Below are 18,036 nucleotides of genomic sequence, written 5' to 3'. Positions count from 1 at the left end.
GCGCTGCAGATTAATCAAAACACATTTAATCGAATACTGGACAAACATGCTGTCGTAGGCCCATCACGTAGATTGGGAGCGGGATTTGAGCCTCTAAAACAACTTTCAGTAACGGTAACCATAATGTTCAAATTTGCCGGGCCAGTCCCCCCAGGCTCGAGCGATTTGCTCTCAATGAGACAGACACGAGGGCTCTCCACACAGATTGGATGTCAGGGCGAGTGTGCCGCATCACACGGCCGGCTTTTAGTACAACAACCCTCCCAAAGTAATGAAATTAAATTAGTGTCCCTTTCAGAGCACTTAGACTTCATGAATGATATTACCTATACCATTAAAATTAAACGGGTTTTGTCTCGGACCAATTTGATTCACTGTGAACGTTATTAGGCTTAGACGTTTCAAAGAAAACTTTTTCTTTCTTGGACGTTGTTTTATGAGTGGTAGCTGGAATATTATATTAATCAGTCTACGACGTAAATCCCAGTGGAAGTTTTCAAACGTTTCTACTTGTTATTAATGTGTAGAGGAGAAACCCACACCGGATTTAACTATTGATAGCAGTGCCTGGGTTTGTACTAAATGGGTGATAAATGTACACGCGTCTTGCACTATTTTAACAATCATGAAACTGATAAACTATCGGGAAATCCACTACGAATCTTGGGCATGTGCCGGACGACATGACATTATAAAAGTTTAATTTATTCCTTTGTTATAAAGGGACGATGTATTTTCAAATCCACTGAGGTCAAAGCAATTTACCTTTAAATATAAAAAAGTACTGGATTCATATTAAACTGTTTATCCTATTACGTAACTCTCGTAATACATATTCATGTTAAATAATCAAAGCTCTGTATAAAAGACTACAGAAGAAATGCCTGCTACAAAGGTTCGTTCAATAAAACTCATTATTAAGAGCTTAAACAGAATGGACAAAGTGCAAAAAAATATTCCGAGTGATCCCAAGAGAATTGTGTCCATAAAAGAGCCTTTTGTTTTACAAATATTTATACAGAGTAATGCAATCTGCTGGCTCGCTATAAATCAATAGCACGTATGTAAATCATTGATTGCTGTAGTAAAGAGGAGAATGGGTATCTCTTCTCGAAAATATTACCGCATAAATCAATTCGAGCGGACAAGCAAGATAGTCTCGCCGATTGTATTGACCATCTGATTCCTTGCGTCCATTACATAATGGACTTATAAAGACTGTTAAGGATCATGGAAATGTACGTCCAGTCGTATACTGTAAGAGCATAGGCCCGTTTGAGTTATATGCCAAGTTTTGATAGGCTATTTTCCTCTTTATTGTGTGTTTATCTTTGAAATGTGTGTTGGGCGTGCCAGTGTTATGAATGGAACTTTTTGTTGGACGCAGATAATTGAGATGTTAACAGAAATAGTTTGAGAGTTACACGCTATAGGGAAAGTATAATAATTTATAGTAGTCGAAAGCATCGTGGACGCGCCTTTACATTTATATGTAGTAGGGCAATTGTTTTGACTGAGTTATGAAGATTAGTAGAAATAAAAAGTGAATCATGGAGACTACCAATGACATCAGAATTAAACATAGTAATTGTATCGTGCAATCTTATCTTACAATATATTTGTAATTATGATTCATTAATAAAATTATATACTGAAATCACACAGAGGATTTATTATATTTAATCCCTATTAGTGAAAACACATGATAGTCGAGCTGAAATAATTTTTGACGTAAATTGAAATAAATAACGGACCGTGCATGTCTGAATCGCATGTCAAACTATCGTATTATGTTATCTTATCATTACACTTGAATGTTTTATTATTTATGTTGATTCGAACAGAGGTAATATTGTGTTCTGAGTCAATGAGACTGAGGATCTGTTGAACGCAATCTTTATACTGTAGTTTGTTTTAAAGAGCTCTATTGAGTCAGTGTAATCATGTGTAGACTGTAGGTAAATATTAATTAAATAAATAAATGAAAAAGCGTCCTTACAGGTAAAAACATTGGCATTGATTTTTTAAGCCTATATTTCTAAAGAATCGGAACATAATATGTATATAAGACAATGTTTTGAATTTCTCGAAGATGAAGTTGTATTTTCTTATGCCGTTTCGTAGCCGGTAAACGAGCTGACAAATCACCTGATGGTAAGCGATCACCGCCGGCCATGGACACCTACGGGTGTTTGTGTATGTGTTCTGACACCAGAACCCTTTTGGGGGTTAGGAATTTAGAGTTGTTGGAAAATCGGGAATTCTGAAAGAGTGATTGGGTCCTTCTCCGATAACCTCAATCATATAACGAAGTTCTGTGGAAGTTTCTGTATGTTGGTTTTCTATGAAGCCGTGGATCACACCGGTCGAGCCGGACCATTCGTGCCGAGGTATGGCTCTCCCATACTTAAAATACATGCAGAAAACTAGTCACAAATAATTATAATGTAGTTTTTACATTTTCAAATAAAAGATTGTCTTGTTATTCTAGTTGGAATGTAAAAGAATAATGACGTCCTCAAATTTAATTCAAGTCGGTACATAAAAATGTATGTTTTATTCTGCGGCAAGGTTTATTTCAATGGTAACGTTATTGCATTACGAGATTCTTTGTCGTCAATAATGCAACTATTTATTTATGTTTGTAGTATGTACTTATTTCAAATTAAATGTTTTACCAGCAAAGAGAAGCAAGATTGTTTTGGTTTTTGAAAGTAATTTTGTTACTAGGTTACCTGTACCTTTATTACGAGTTTGCTTTACCTACGTTGACCGAAAACGAAACAAGAAGCATTCGGTGCTTTGATTGGTCGGTACGAAAGAACCAACCAATCACAACGCCGAACGCGCTTTAAAATTAATCCGTACTAAGCCTCTGATGAACTTTGTGTAGTGTCAAAGTTATTAACAAAGTGCAGTATCAAACAATATAAAGACATTAAAACGCCAGTTTTCTTGATATTTTACTGTTATTGCTATTCGGCAAGGAACATCTAAAATAAAGAAAACTGCTTCAAGCATTTTAGTGCTTCCCTTTTTATATTAATTACCTACTTTAACTTCTTTACAGTTCACGAACATTTACTTACATTAAAACAAACATAATTATAATTAAATGCCCATCTGTTTGACATTTATTGTGTTTATTTTATATCCTCGTGTGTAACACACGTGTTATCTCAGGTCATGACAATTATTTCCTAAATAACACTAATAGATGGCGTTAGTAGTGCAATACAATTATAATATTATCATCGTGTATATTAGAAATGTTTCAAGTTATCTATTACGTTATCAGACTGATAAAAATAATAACGCTATACTGTCATTATTATTTATTGCCCTAAACCGGTATGAAGCTTCTATTTTTTTTTATACTTATAGGTGGTATAATTAACTAACTAGTTCATAATATATAAATTAGATGGCATTAGTAGTTACATTGTATAATACATTTGTAATTCAACAAAAAAAAAAAAAAAATCAAGGTAATGATGATTTGAAATTATGTCATAAGTTTGGATGTAGCTTTACTTAACCATAACTAATATTTGACAGTTATTGGTAATTTACTGTAGATCATAATTTCAAGCCACAGTTTGCTACAAAATGCAGTATACTTTTAATAGTCTTCCTGGCATAGCTTACGACTTTTATTTTTGCCAAGCATTCTGTTTAGAATAAGTAATAGCTTTATTATAAAATACGAACGCTTTTAACGACGGTCAGCGTTTTAAGTGCTACCTAGATGCACTATTTTAGTATTCATAAGATAGTTTAAAATATATCTTTAATAAAACTAAAAACATCCATTTGATTTCGAGAAAAGGGCTAAATGTGAAATTATTTATTAACAGTCCTCTTGCTATTGTTTTAGTTGCCAGCGTACATAGCTTGTATGGCAATAACCAGTAAATTATCTCCCTGATTCCTAACAAAGTACCATTTTAACAAAAAATCTAATTTTCATGGTATAAGCCAGTAAACGAACGCCTCCGCTAATGGACACCCGAAGCACCAGAGACGCTACAAATGCTTTGACGGCCTTTTGGGGGTTATGAATTTGAGGGTTGTTGGGGAATCGAGGATTAGGACATAAAAAATATATCCGTTTTATGTCTTCCAGCAAATAAAACTATAAATTTTAATGGCCAGTAAGAAGCATTACAAACCATCCAAATCAAAACAAACACCCAATCGCATTTCCAAAATGGCGGACCGCAATTAACGACGAACGAGGAACACTAAAGATTTAAATCCGGCCAGTTCTCCGTTTGCCGTACCTACAGCTACCTCGAAGCATGTTGGATGCAGATCCACACGTACATAATTAGAGTTCCGTGTTTGACATGTCAAATGCAAATCCATAGTCACTTAGTTTGTGGGTCTGGGTGATTAACACCCTTCGCTTGGAGTGGGGAACAAGCTGGGGTAATGGAAAATAGACCTACTGGATAGATACTATAGTTTCGTTTTGTTTGAAGTTATTTAGGTAACAGAAATACTTAGAATGGATCATTTAATCGATATGATAATGACATTAAATTTTTAATTTTGAATTAATAATATAGATGTTTTAATTCGGATCTCATCAATCCAAACACGATCCTACATAAACTGAACTGTGAATATATTGAACAGTGTTAATTATTTTTAATCGATTCCATTTCATAAATTACAGATAATTTAAAAGTAATTACAGTAATAATGAGCGTTTATAATATTATACCTACATATGCTAAATTAATTTTAAATATCAATGCTTCACGTTTAATTATAAATGAAATGATTATACTTGCCTAATAATCAGTACATTATGACCAGTTTTCAAAGATGCGTTATAATAATTTAAATTCAGTAGAAGCCTCTAAGTACAAGTAAGTACCAATCGGTTTCCAAAATGATGTTTTATTGTTCCAGCAATATGTTCGTTGAAGCAGTTCCAGTGTACCAACGGCAAGTGCATACCCAGCATGTGGGTCTGCGATTTGGAAAAAGACTGCGAAGACAACTCCGATGAAGAAATTGAAGAATGTAAAAAAGGTCAGTCTCATTGTATACATATTAAGATAAAGTAATTTAATGTATTTACCAGTACCCTTAGTACGAGTTTACTTTATGTTTAAAGTAATCGACACGAGAGCGCGTTCGACGCTCTGATTGGCCGACTCGAATAAACCAACCAATGAGTGCGCCGAACGGGCTCTCGTTTCGATTACTTTAAACGCAAAGCAAACTTATACTGAGGGTACTTAACTTACTTTTCTAAAAATTTTTGGTTAGGTGCAAGATACTTATTTTCATCGATTACTAAATTAATCTGACACCATTTTAATCAAGTTCTAAGCGAATAGTGAACATAAATAAGACTATAGATTTTCTCAAAAAAAAAAGGAAATAATACAGTTTCGAAGCGACCTTGTCGTGGCATACGTAGTAGCAACACGAGCCATAAAGTTTCACAAATGTATGTGAAATTGACATCTTTGTAGGCGCAGTAACAGATCATGGTATAGACAAAGTTTATGGCATGGGGGAATGGAATGAATCGCCGCTCTGTTACGGAGTTTTGAGTTGGAATTATTTATTTATTTTATTTATTTTTTTATGGAGATAACAATAGTGAATTTTACGGTAATCCTATTCAATCACATTGTGCCTCGTAAAACTAAATTTGGCTTTCCATATGTTAAATCAATGTAGGTTTGATCCATATAATAGTCAAGAATTGATCAAAAAATATCTAACTACCTAGGTAGGTATGTATTTAACTATGTAGTTACTAGCTATATGTCTAGGCTACAGTCTTTGTCGGGTTACCAAGAAACCTAATAGAGGTAAAATTAGAATGCTTCATGTAGGTATTGTAGGTACTAGCGATCAATCAATAAACAAAGCAACCTTGGAGTAGCGAGAATAATATTACTCGTATAATTTCGATAACGCCAAATTCCTGTTTGGCGAACATAACATGCAAATTTCGGGGAATTTAGTGTTGATACGATGGACGGTCATCAACAAAAATAACCTTCCTCTTTTGCCTTTTTTGTTTCTTATCAAGGCTTGTTTAAATATAGCCTTTAACAACAACCGTCTAAAATTAATGTAATATTTCTCTCATATTTTCCTTCGTTGCCCATTCCAGACGCAACATTGTAAGCTGTTTAACTTTAGTTTATTACGAAAACAATGCGTTGTTATTATTTCTAGGAAATGCTTCATTTGCGTCGGTATTTATAGAGTAGTAAAGACCATCTAAATTGGTAAAGGTGGTTATACAAGGTGGTATAATTGGGCCAGATATTAACACTGAAGTACATACGATGTCGTCTTGAACAATGGGAAAGGTATCTTGTATCGTTGACCTACTAATATTTCAAGGAAATAGCCCCAGTGAATGGATTTTCCCTAATTTTAGTTCGATTCATCTCTCAATTTAATTTCCATAAGCAATTTACAAGGCGGTAAAATCAATATTTCACAGCTTTTTGTGAAGGACGTAAGCCGTGATGTAATAGGCTTGTGTCAACTAACAATGAAATCAATGGATGAATGTTTCTAGGCGTAAATTGTGATATTTAATCAAGGAAAACCGGCATAATTCCTCACAAAATAATAAGATTATTGTTATTTTTACAAATACAAAATCAAAAAAATACACCACGCGCCCCTCCGCCGTGAACGCCAATCAGAACGTATGACGTCACATAGTGATATGCGCCATTGTTGTTGTTGACGTTTGGTTAAGATTTCCATACAACAGCACAAGCCACTTCGTTTTTTTGCTATTATTATCGTGTTTAGACAAGTTGAGAGTGCTATTTCCACCCATATCAAACAATACCGATAATAAACTGCCATGGAACCATTTAACTTGGAGTATATTGAAAATTTAATTAATAATAAGTTAATAGTTTTCTGGAAAAATCAAATATATCCATTATTATACAAGAGTGTGGAGTAAATATGTGTACTTACATAGAAGTGTAGTTAATAAATATTACTGTACTTTAATGCTGCTATAGTTGTGCTGTGTGCTTATGTATATTTGTGTATAATAAAAGAAACAATCATGAAAGTTTTAGTTTTATTTTATTAAAGAATCTTGCAGCTATCAATGCACATGCAACTATAATTACATCATCCAGTATCTTAACAAAATTATAATTAAGGCAGGCATGCGGTTTTAACATGTAAGATTCTCGTAGGCGCCTAATCACTCTTTCTATATGTATGCGCAAACTAGCAATCTGTTTAGTTTCTTTAGCCTCGCTTTTACTCATTTGAGCTCCTTTTTGTACACTAGGAGGCCTTACTAGTGTTATACCTTTATATTTAGCATATTTTTCTTGACCGGAACACGTATGAATAATTTAGTCGGAGTTTTTATACTTGTACTTATACACGGGGGCACTATACACATACAGCTTTTAAAATACGAAGTTTCCATTTTTATTTAAACAAAACAAACATTCGCCTTAATGTGATATACCTGTTTGCCACTATGTGACGTCCTTCACGACGCCATGACACTTTCTTGTGTTTTTACGTCAGTTTAAAAATATTTTATTCAAACTTAAAATATGTGCTTTAAATATAAGTTTTATCATGAAATATTATTTTTTGGGGTAATACAGGTACTAAACTATCGAAATAAGCCATTTTTGAAATTTACGACACAGGCCTATTATATAAATGTACTGAAGGCTGAATTGTTTTTATGTGCCTACTAACGTCAATAGACTTATACAATAGCAACTTATTGCCACAAGCAATTATTACAACGAAAAACCTAGCTCGACCTAGCTTCACTGACAGATACTCTGACGGACAATTCAATTTTAACGTTTATTAAGTGCGTAATTAAGGATTAATTGAAGTAAGTTCTTTGATTTTGAAAAGAAAAATATATGCACGTTAATGAGATAAAGATTTGTAAATTTATTTGACGGTTTGCACAGAGGTTAAACAATCGGGTGCTACGCAAATAGTTGATTTTTTAGAGGTTTTCTCACAAAAATAAGGTATTTCTACGATAAGCAACTTGGTGTATAGACTCAAGATGTAATTAATATATTTTTATGCATTAGTGCTAAAAAGTATTTATTAACTTATACACTCACATTACAGAAAAAAGGACTAAAGCCCGGGCATTGGCTTTTAAATAAATAACCGAATACAATTTAATTACGTAGTTACGAGCTGAAGTATAATTTACGACTTTTAATAATAAGTAATACATGTTATCCTCAATGGGCCATGTTTTGTAATGTATAAAGCTAACATAAACCCGAGTCATAAGTTTTATGCTGAGAATTACGAGCGAACGTTACCTTAAGACGCACAACTATTATTTAAGCTGTTAATCCCATACTTTTCCTTCTAAAACTCATAACGGAGAAAAGGTGTTGTTTTGTATTGAATTTGTTATCAGATAGATAAGATTATAATATGTCTACACGTGTGGAAGTTTCTTGAACTTGAGCTATTTCAATATTGACAAGTAATAAGTTGATAATGTCAGTCAGTCAATTAGCATTAGAGCTATTTTTTTTAGAATCTTTTGTAGTCATGTTTTTGTCAAGGACTTTTTTTAAGGGGGGAAAATCATACAAATACTTCTCTCGCCATGGTGAGGCGAGAGGGAGTGTCAGACTCTTACTGACTAAAAACTATCCCATTCCTACTTCTACTTGTCGAGCCGGAGCCTCGGTAAACCCGCTAGGTAGTCCGCAGCTCCGGATTTGTCAAAGACTTAAAGCCTTGAAACGTCTTCGAAATTAGGCATTTTGTACCTTTCATATTAAAGCTCTATTTACTATAACAATATTAGGGATGTATACAACATATAAAGACATGTATTACGGATATGTTCCAATATAATGTGTGGGTAATACACGCCATGCCTAAGTATTGTAGTTTTGTCCGATCATTTGTTCCATGAATTGGCCCTGAGTGCCGACACCTTATTATCAATCTGTATCAATTTATTAGAGGCTGATTGCAGGCGCCCACGTGATTGGTTGGGCTTCCTTTATTGATGAGAAATGACTTGCCCCGTCTTGGTGGCGCCAGTAGACAATGACCACTGCGCATGTGTAGTCCCTTAATAAGCTATGACAATTTTTATATTAGCCGCTTGTTGTAGTCAGCATGACATGTCGTACTTAGTAATGGGCGTTAGCCATATCATGATCGTATGATTGTAAACGTTATTTTTCTTACAGTCGAGTAAAAAACAAACATCAAATTTATCTAACTAAATAATATTATGAATGCGAAAGTTAGTGAGTTTGTGTTTGAGTGTATGTTTATTATTCAACCACATCCAAACGGCTGAATGGATGGGGATGAAATTTAGAACAGGGGTATATTAAGGGGAATCGAGGTGAAATTTGGAACAAGGGTATTTTTAAATGGTATTTTTATCCCACGGGAATATGGGCAAAGGCGCTGGCAGAAGCTAGACAAGATATAAAAGTAAATTTTAGTAGGTATTCATTACCATAATTGTAGAAGAAAAATGTTTTTAAATCAAGTCGCATTCTTCATTATCCTTCAACTAAGCATCCATTAGCTAAGAACAATCACTCTACACAGTACTTTTTACACAAACTGCAAAAACACAAACAAGAATTTGCTAAATTATTCATAAACAATCCAAAATGGCGGAACACACGCACGGGCAATTTCCTTTGCTTAGCATTTTTGATTACAGTGTAACGAGGTTCAATAATCATACGAGAGCGACATTAGGCCGATTACATAGGCCAAACACACTTAGCGAGTCAAAATACTCGAAATATAAGTGGTACAGTGAACATTTGTTCGGTGGGAGGTAGGGTTGCCAGATCCAGACTGATCATTTTCTGGACATTTCTAGGGCCACGAACGGAATCTGAGTTTTGGTGTCGCATCAGAGACTAAACTGTAAAAGTAGGTATTAAGTAGGTACCTAGAACTCACCCTTCTCGTCCGTGCACATGCAGCGCGGCTTGCAAGCACGTTACGACGTTTGGTTTGACTTCTGCAGCCATAGTATTGTATTTTAGCCAAGGCCCAATTCCCCCCTTCCCAATTTTCCCAATCCCCGCTTCCCGAACAACAACCCTTTAATTCTTAACCTCCAAAAAGCCGGCAAGGCACTTGTAACGCTTGTAGTGTTTCAAGTGTCCATAAGCGGCGGCGATTGCTTACCATCAGGCGATACGTGGGGCGTGTTTCATAAAAAAAAAAATGAAAAAAAAAACTAGTATTTTTTCGTTCCGGGACATCAAAGTAAAATTACTGGACACGGAACTGAACAGTCGTGGAAATCCCGGCCATCTGCCAACCCTAGTGGGAGGTGAGGTATCAAGAATCCTCACACTCTTTAAAAGTTACCTCAACAAACGCCACTCTGGTTTCATTTCTCGTTATCTTTATTCAAAGTAATTTTCCCAGTGCCGACCGAGCCACGTTCCGTATTTCTGTTCCCTTCACCGTGTAATTTTATCTATAACTCCGCAATGGATGGAACTACGTACCTAATGTTTTTGTGGTGTCTGTGTAAAAATGTGTCTATGTAAATGGGATTTGGTTTAGTGATTTCTTTGTGATATTATCAATGTATTGGATTTGGGATGGTCTTAGGTAGGCTTGACAGTGACACTGTTTTGTTTTAAAAATCACAGACAATTAATTTTTATGTCATCGGTTTATCTATATATTAATACGTGATGCAAAAACTTTGGACCACTTTTTACGATAATTGCGCGGACGTAGGAGCATAAAATTTGGTACACTTATAGTTTATGTGTAGGAGAAGTACAGAACGCTAATATTTTTCAAAAATAATGCTTATAAAGTACATTAAATCTATATATATAAAACTCTTCCGTTACTGAGTGACTGACTGACAGACAACGCACAGTCGAAACTACTGGTCGTAGACAGCTGAAATTTGGAATGTAGGTTCCTTGGGATATGTAGGGGAGCACTAAGAAAGGATTTTTGGAAATTCAACCCCCAAGGGGGGAAAAGGGGTAAAAACGTTTCTATGAAAAATCTTATTCCTTGGAAACTTGGCATGAACACGTACATAGGCAAGAAAATATGTTTGACATTTTTTTGTTTTATAAGTTTTTTCAAACTACCCTCCAATCGTGATTTAGGGGTGCGATTGGGTGACTGATTTATTAACGCACAGCCGAAACCGCTTGGTATAGGAGTCTGAGATTTTGAACAGAGGTTCCTTTAGTAACATAAGTGAGCACTAAGAAGGGATTTTTGAAATGTCAACCCCCAAGGGGGGAAACGGGATAAACTGAGCCGGGGCTGCGGGAAAGTTCTAAAGAGATACCGTGGCCCCGGAACGCAAAGGGCAACTGAAGGAACGAGGTGGGTTTTAGTCAGTAAAAGTCTGACACTCCCTTCCGTTCCACCCAGAGCGAGAGAGGTCATTTGATAATTTCCCATCCTTAAAAAAATAGACTTTGTATGACAACTTTCAGCCGTCTCTTTAACATACATAATAACATACATAATTATGTACATACATGCATAACATTAATAACATCACGCCTTTAAATCCCTATTTTGTGTTAACACTACCCATACAAACAGCTAAAAGGAAACAAGTGAAGAGACGAAATTTGTCCGCATCCATTTTCACCAAAATTCTTAACGTTAATGAGATTTATATAACCGAATTACACGTGGGCGAAGCCGCGGGCGGAAAGCTAGTCAATAAATAAAACATTACACACACATGCATAGTATCTGATCGTATTTGACAAAACGTCAAAATCGATAGACATTGCGATGATATTCTCACGTCTCATATGAAAAGAGTTTTATAAAAGAGTTTGAATTAAATAAAAACTATCCTTCAACGCACGTTAAGTGGTATTGTAAATTAAATCATATATGGTCGAATTTCGGCCACTAGGCGACCACTAGTTCACGTAACTGTTTGACGAAAAACTCGACTCAAGCTAGAGGCTCATATTCATGAGTAGCATGACCATGCTAGAGGCTCATATTCATGAGTAGCATTCCGCGACACACGGCTTACAGAAGAAGTAATAGTAAAATCGGTTAAAAGAGGATATATAAATTAGTCATATAATAAAATTAAAGCACTTACATGTTTTAAACTAAATATCAATATTGAAAGTCAATAAAAATTAACTACATTAGACACTTGAGGCCGAGAACATAGCGATAATAACAATAGACCATAGATGTTCGCTAAGATCCCAAATGAAAAGAGTGTGGTATTAAACAATTACCAACCTAACAACGTGCTACAAAAATCCCACTGGCACCCAAAATACTTTTAAAATTCAAGCCGTAAGAGATTTAAAAATAAAACCTTTATCCCTATTATTGTCGAAGTACAGTTTGATTTTATTCATAGACTAGGTTAGCGGTAAAGCTCAGACCGCACTCTGACCTTTGGGATTAATATTACATTTAGGGCTTCGCCTCCCAGCTTCTAGAAACTATTTGTGTTTAGTTGAAACCTAAGAAATAACAGAAAATTGCTTAAAATATTTTTATACATAATGAAATAGGTGGCTAAATAGAATTTCTTTTCGAAGTACTTTTCTCTTATACCTACAGCCGCACCCTGTATGGTATGAAATCTATATCATGTATTAATATTAAGACACAAAAACCTCTACTAAGACAACATATTCATTATTTTTGCAAAGATAAAACCCCACTTCATCAAAGGAGCTGCCAAAGGAATAAAAAGAGATAGATAATAGGAACAGATAATGTGCGAAAGCGGGACGAAGATAATTCTATTAACACTGTGTTTAACATTACAATATATCGAGTCTGTATTTGCGTTCATTCTATTTACTCGTGTTAAGAAGAAGTTGCTCCTTCAAAGGTAGCCATAATACCTTCATTTAGCGCTAGTGACAATGTTCCATTCAGTTTACGAGGCGCCCTTAATGCAGGCACCGACGAAATCTTGGTTCTGTCGCCGACCTTATCTCTCCTTTTCCAAAGAGCCGTTTGTCTTAAATCACAAAGAAAATCATTAATCATTCTTCAACCAATTTTCTTTAGTCACATTGATGTCAATTTATATTTTCACTGAATCAGTTTGTTTATCTCATTCATCTTGGCGATTCCCTGAAGTAATTAACTAACTTGCGAAAGAACTGCTAAACAAAGTAGACGAGAGATAAAATTACGTACGTATTCGCTTTTAATCTGTTATACAGTGTATTGTTACGCTTTCATGATTTATTATTTTCCTCCTCTGTGACATGGGTCGAGTGTGCTTTTTGCTAGGCTGTGGCGATCTATCAGAAAAGGTTATGACTTGGCAGTCCGTATTTATATCGAAGTTTTGTTGGAGTTCACTCCTAAAATAATTCCGAACCCTCGACTCGTGACGGTGCAGATTTCTGTAGATTGAATTCATTTTATTAATGCATGAACTGTGTGACATGTCACTGGGCTTACATTACTAAAATATATACTTTATGTAATAACTAAGGCAGTAGAATACGTTGAAGATCTTTTGTATTTTCCAGTTTTGTAATAAAAATTAGAGGAATATACAGCAAACCTTCTTTTTAAATAAATAAATATAAAAGTGTCGTTGCTCGGATGAAAACCGAACACACGAACAACTTAAAGGTTTCGTGATTGTTAGTGGGAACTAGAATTGTAGCGGTTACTAGGTCACCGCTCAACTTATTTCCTCCAACCGAGATGCACGGCAGGCAAGCACCGTCAATTTTGTATTATATAGACAAGCTCGCTAAAATATGTGAATAAATATTCCCTCTAGTATGTTTTAGGCAGACATGTAGATTGTAAGTGTAAAGTTAAACAGAAATGAAACGAAGCATACAAAAAGCCAGGAAAACATTTAACAATCTTTACCTCGCTCGAGTACTTATGTATATTAAACAGTATTAATTCAGTTTATATGAAATGTTCGCTTAATATTTCCTTTCCGTATATCTAGAACGTTATCTTCTATTCCTCAGATCCGGGGAAATAATTTCCTATTACGAACATACGTATATTTTGACAAGAAACTCTCATTAAATTGTACGTAACTTGGTATTTGAGTTTTCATCGCTTATGTGAGTTTTAAATTAGCCGAGATGTCAATGAATATTTATCAACTTGTTATGATGTAATTACGTGTCGAACAAACTCGACAACATTTTGTAGAAACAGACATTTTGAGTTTTTGATTCCGTCGAGCAATTTATTTTGGGGAATTTCTTCAGGATTTCGTTTGAAAAGTCGTAAAGTTAGCAGTTACAGTTAATTGTCATTATTTTGATGACGGTTTCAGGGAGTCTTGTCTTTGCAATTTGGCATATTTTTTTACTGGATTTAATTTCTTTTTTTAATTTTTGGGATTACATAAAGTACATCTACAGTCAATTGAAGAATACATGTTACTGGGTTTTCTTTAAACAATCTGCCTTTTAAGTCTTATGGGTTAAAAGACAAGGTCTGTTTTTGTATGTCAAGAACATACAATTTGTATAATATCTACAAAGAAGTTATAGTATGTAAATGTGTTTCTTTGACTACTCATTACTTACAAATTTTTGTAATACAATCATCTTTACACGTGTGATCATAACGTTACTCTAATAATAATGATCAGGCCATGAAAATAAACTATGAATAAAGGATGATGCCAAATAAATAAATTTCTATGAAATCTGGGCCCACCTTCCAATAGCATGCGTGTTACATCATTGGATAGGTAATTTTGAGCTGAATAAAAGTTACTATGACGCCAAATTTCAAATCTTAGACCGTTCAGATTTATTCTTTACTAGCTACTTCCGCGCGGTTTCACCCGCTCTGCTTGGCTGCTATTGGTCATAGCGTGATGTTTTATAGCCTATAGCCTTCCTCGATAAATGCACTATTCAACACAAAAAGAATTATTCAAATCGGACCAGTAGTTCCGGAGATTAGCGCATTCAAACAAACAAACAAACAAACAATCAAACAAACTCTTCAGCTTTATAATATTATAGTGTATAGTATATTATAGTATAGATTAAACATGGTAGTTTTATCAGTAGCTAAGTAATGCTATTTTTACGTCATAAGGATCAGATTTGTATCCTCCTTTCTTTGACACAAAACAAACACAAAATTGTGTGAAATATTTCACTACGGGGGTGGATTGTGAAAATCCTTTGTCTCAGGTTTAGCGACAGATGGTGACACATTCGATATTTTCTAGTTGATAGGTATAAGTGGGTGGGTATACAACGTGTAACAAAAAGGGGGTATACATATCAATTGCACGGTTTCTAGATAACATAACAAACGATACAGGAAGGGTTTTTTGAACTCAAGTTTTCATGGTACCAAGTTATGAATTTTTTAAATCGCGCCGCCGCGCATTTCAAAATTAGATAGACAGGTACTAGGCGATCAGATTGACAGAAAAAATGTTGCGTTATACAAGTGAGTAAACCCTGTAGTGTTGTGACACGTTTGTATGATTTGAAATCAAGAACCATGCGATACCAAGTATTTGGTACCAATTTTTTTAAAACGTATTTTAAGCTGAAATTTTGTGTAGAGATTCTATTCAACCTGTATTCTTCAGTGCTTCTTGATGTATATGGGGATTTTGTTACACGCTGTATAGGGTGTATTATGTTGTCATTTCGAAATCTGGTCACGCACACACCTCAATGGACCGGTGGAAAATTGTGCGTAGGTACTACATCTACACTATTCATGAATAAGGACAGACTGTCAGGGACATTTTGTTACATTATACAGGCCAGTATATTTGCCAAAGATGTCCTGAAAAGATGTTAACACGGCTTCACATAAAGCTATGCAATCCAGTATAAACTGACCGTTGAATGTGCGGAAAGATCATACAAAGCGAGATCATGATAAACTGGTTTTATATAGATCCATGTGTTGCAGTGTGTACATACTTAGGGTGCTTTTTCACGAGAGATGTGCTATGCTACGTTGCTGTGGATCCGTTTGGCTTCCACCAATCATATCTTTCTCATTGGTACACATAGCTAAGCTATGTTTTTTGTATCGAAAGATGCGTGCTATGGATGTATGAAACACAGCTTAGTTAACTTATTACATAGCACTTCTCTGGTGGAAAAGCTATCTTATTCAGTATTGTAATATACATATAAATGAATATTTTGAACGTTTTTGTGTAAAATATCCCTTTGACTACAGTGAACCTGCATTGAACCCAATTTTGATTATTTGATCGTGATTACGTAGCTGTTGGTTAATAATATTCGAAATGTGCGTTTCAAAGGAGTCGATTGTAGAATTTTGATTATACAGTCTCCTTTGATCTCTAATACGCTTACAAATATTGTTACTAAGAAACACAACTTAATATCACTCCGATATTTCTATAAAGGGTGGGGCAGACTTTTGTTTTTTCACGTTCTACTAGTTTTATTTTTAAATTAGAAACTTTTATATACACTATAATATGTACTTAACTATTAATATTTGTTTAAAACTAAGATTAACTAAACATAGGAGTAATCAGGGTAGTCATTGGTGCAAAATCATATTTTCCAACATAAACTTTACAGCGACCGATGTTGGTTCTACTAATATATTGAGAAACGTTCTACTAGTTCTACTACAAAATCCAAACTAAGAATAATATTTTGTTTAGATTATTTACCTACCTACATCATACACCTATAACTATTACATTTACTACCACGAAAGCTACAGCACCTACTTCCAACATAGATATAAAATTTTCTACCAAGAAATACAACCAAGCAAATGTATCATAAGACTCCCAAGAGAGAGGCGACGACGAAAAAGAACAAAAAACAAAATAAATCCGTCTTAGTAACAGCAAAAATCTCAGGTAAAACTCCAAATATAGAGAGTTAAATACAATTTCTAAATAGCAATGAAAATCCTTTGTCAGATGTGTCCGAGGGAAAATATGACGATAACTAAGAGGACTTAGGAGCTGAAATTTCGTGGCAAAACGTCAAAGGGTAAGCCACAAAGAGATGCGACAGTATCTGTTGTGACCGTATTGCTGGTACGTTGAGTAAGGTAGCCCATTGATTTAGTGTTTAGTGAAATGACACCTTTCACCATGAATATGAATCCACCTTGATTATGGTGTAGTGTTGAAATTATTTATACTGGCACGTGGTGTGAAGAGTTCTTAACTAAATTTACTGAAAAATCACGGTTTACTTACGTACATTTTTACACGTACTAGTTTCGAGTAACAGAGGGACTCTGCATCTTGAGCAGAGACGTCGCGCACGCCTACTAGGTTTTCTCCATTACCTAATCTCTGTAAACTTAAACGGTGAATTTTTCAGTTAATTGAGTATGTCTCACGATAGTTACTATAAAAAAATATTTGTGTGTTTGTCTATGTGTGCGTTTGTATGAATGTGGTTATCTCTGAAATTGTTCGTCTGATGGCAAAAATCTTTTACATCGTGTACCATAAGCCAAAATAATTAGGTTCCAAATATAGCAAATGAAAGTAAAGCTAAAACATGCCACAAGCAAAGCTTGTTACTTAAATCTAAATTCGGGATTAGTTATAAATTATAATTTTCTAAAAATATTATTACAACGAATTTCTGTCCTTCAGGTAAGATGACAAAGACGAGGCGGCTTAAAATTGATTCGCGTTTCGAGTAAAACTCTGTTTATATCTTCTAGCTTAAATTCCATGGATTGGCGTTCTGAGAAGAAAATTGCTAACGCTTACTAGTCAATTTCTGTATAATACATTAGTATACATATACTATAGTATACATATATGATATAGCGTGGTGTGTAATTTAATCACATAATATGAGGAAACCTGCCATGGCTGATATTATAGGTAATGTAACTAATCTAAGGTAACAACGCTTACAGATCTGAGTCTAGCTAAGCAACATCAAACACTGTTATGTAAGTCAGACATCAAGATCAAATATCTCCTTCAAAGTCAAGCTTAACAACCCAAACTACACACCATTTTGCGAAAGAGGTATGTGTTAATTTCAC

At 34.7% G+C, this 18,036-nt stretch overlaps 1 protein-coding gene across 7 annotated transcripts in view; it reads left to right on the top strand.

Moving 5' to 3' along the window:
* LOC118276760 (low-density lipoprotein receptor-like) overlaps positions 1–18,036 on the top strand; it is a 186,582-nt gene that overhangs the window by 11,262 nt on the left and 157,284 nt on the right. For all 7 annotated transcript variants that reach the window (XR_007706032.1, XM_050699066.1, XM_050699064.1 and 4 more), the window contains exon 2: positions 4,921–5,043. Coding sequence is in view for 6 of the 7 variants with exons in the window: in XM_050699066.1 (XP_050555023.1) it covers positions 4,921–5,043 (123 nt within the window). In the remaining variant the exon portion in view is untranslated. The remainder of the gene's footprint in view (positions 1–4,920; positions 5,044–18,036) is intronic.

Source organism: Spodoptera frugiperda, chromosome 15 (genome assembly GCF_023101765.2).
Source record: "Spodoptera frugiperda isolate SF20-4 chromosome 15, AGI-APGP_CSIRO_Sfru_2.0, whole genome shotgun sequence".
Taxonomy (NCBI): domain Eukaryota; kingdom Metazoa; phylum Arthropoda; class Insecta; order Lepidoptera; family Noctuidae; genus Spodoptera; species Spodoptera frugiperda.
Note: the sequence above shows the minus strand (reverse complement) of the source record. Positions and strands in the feature narration are given on the sequence as shown.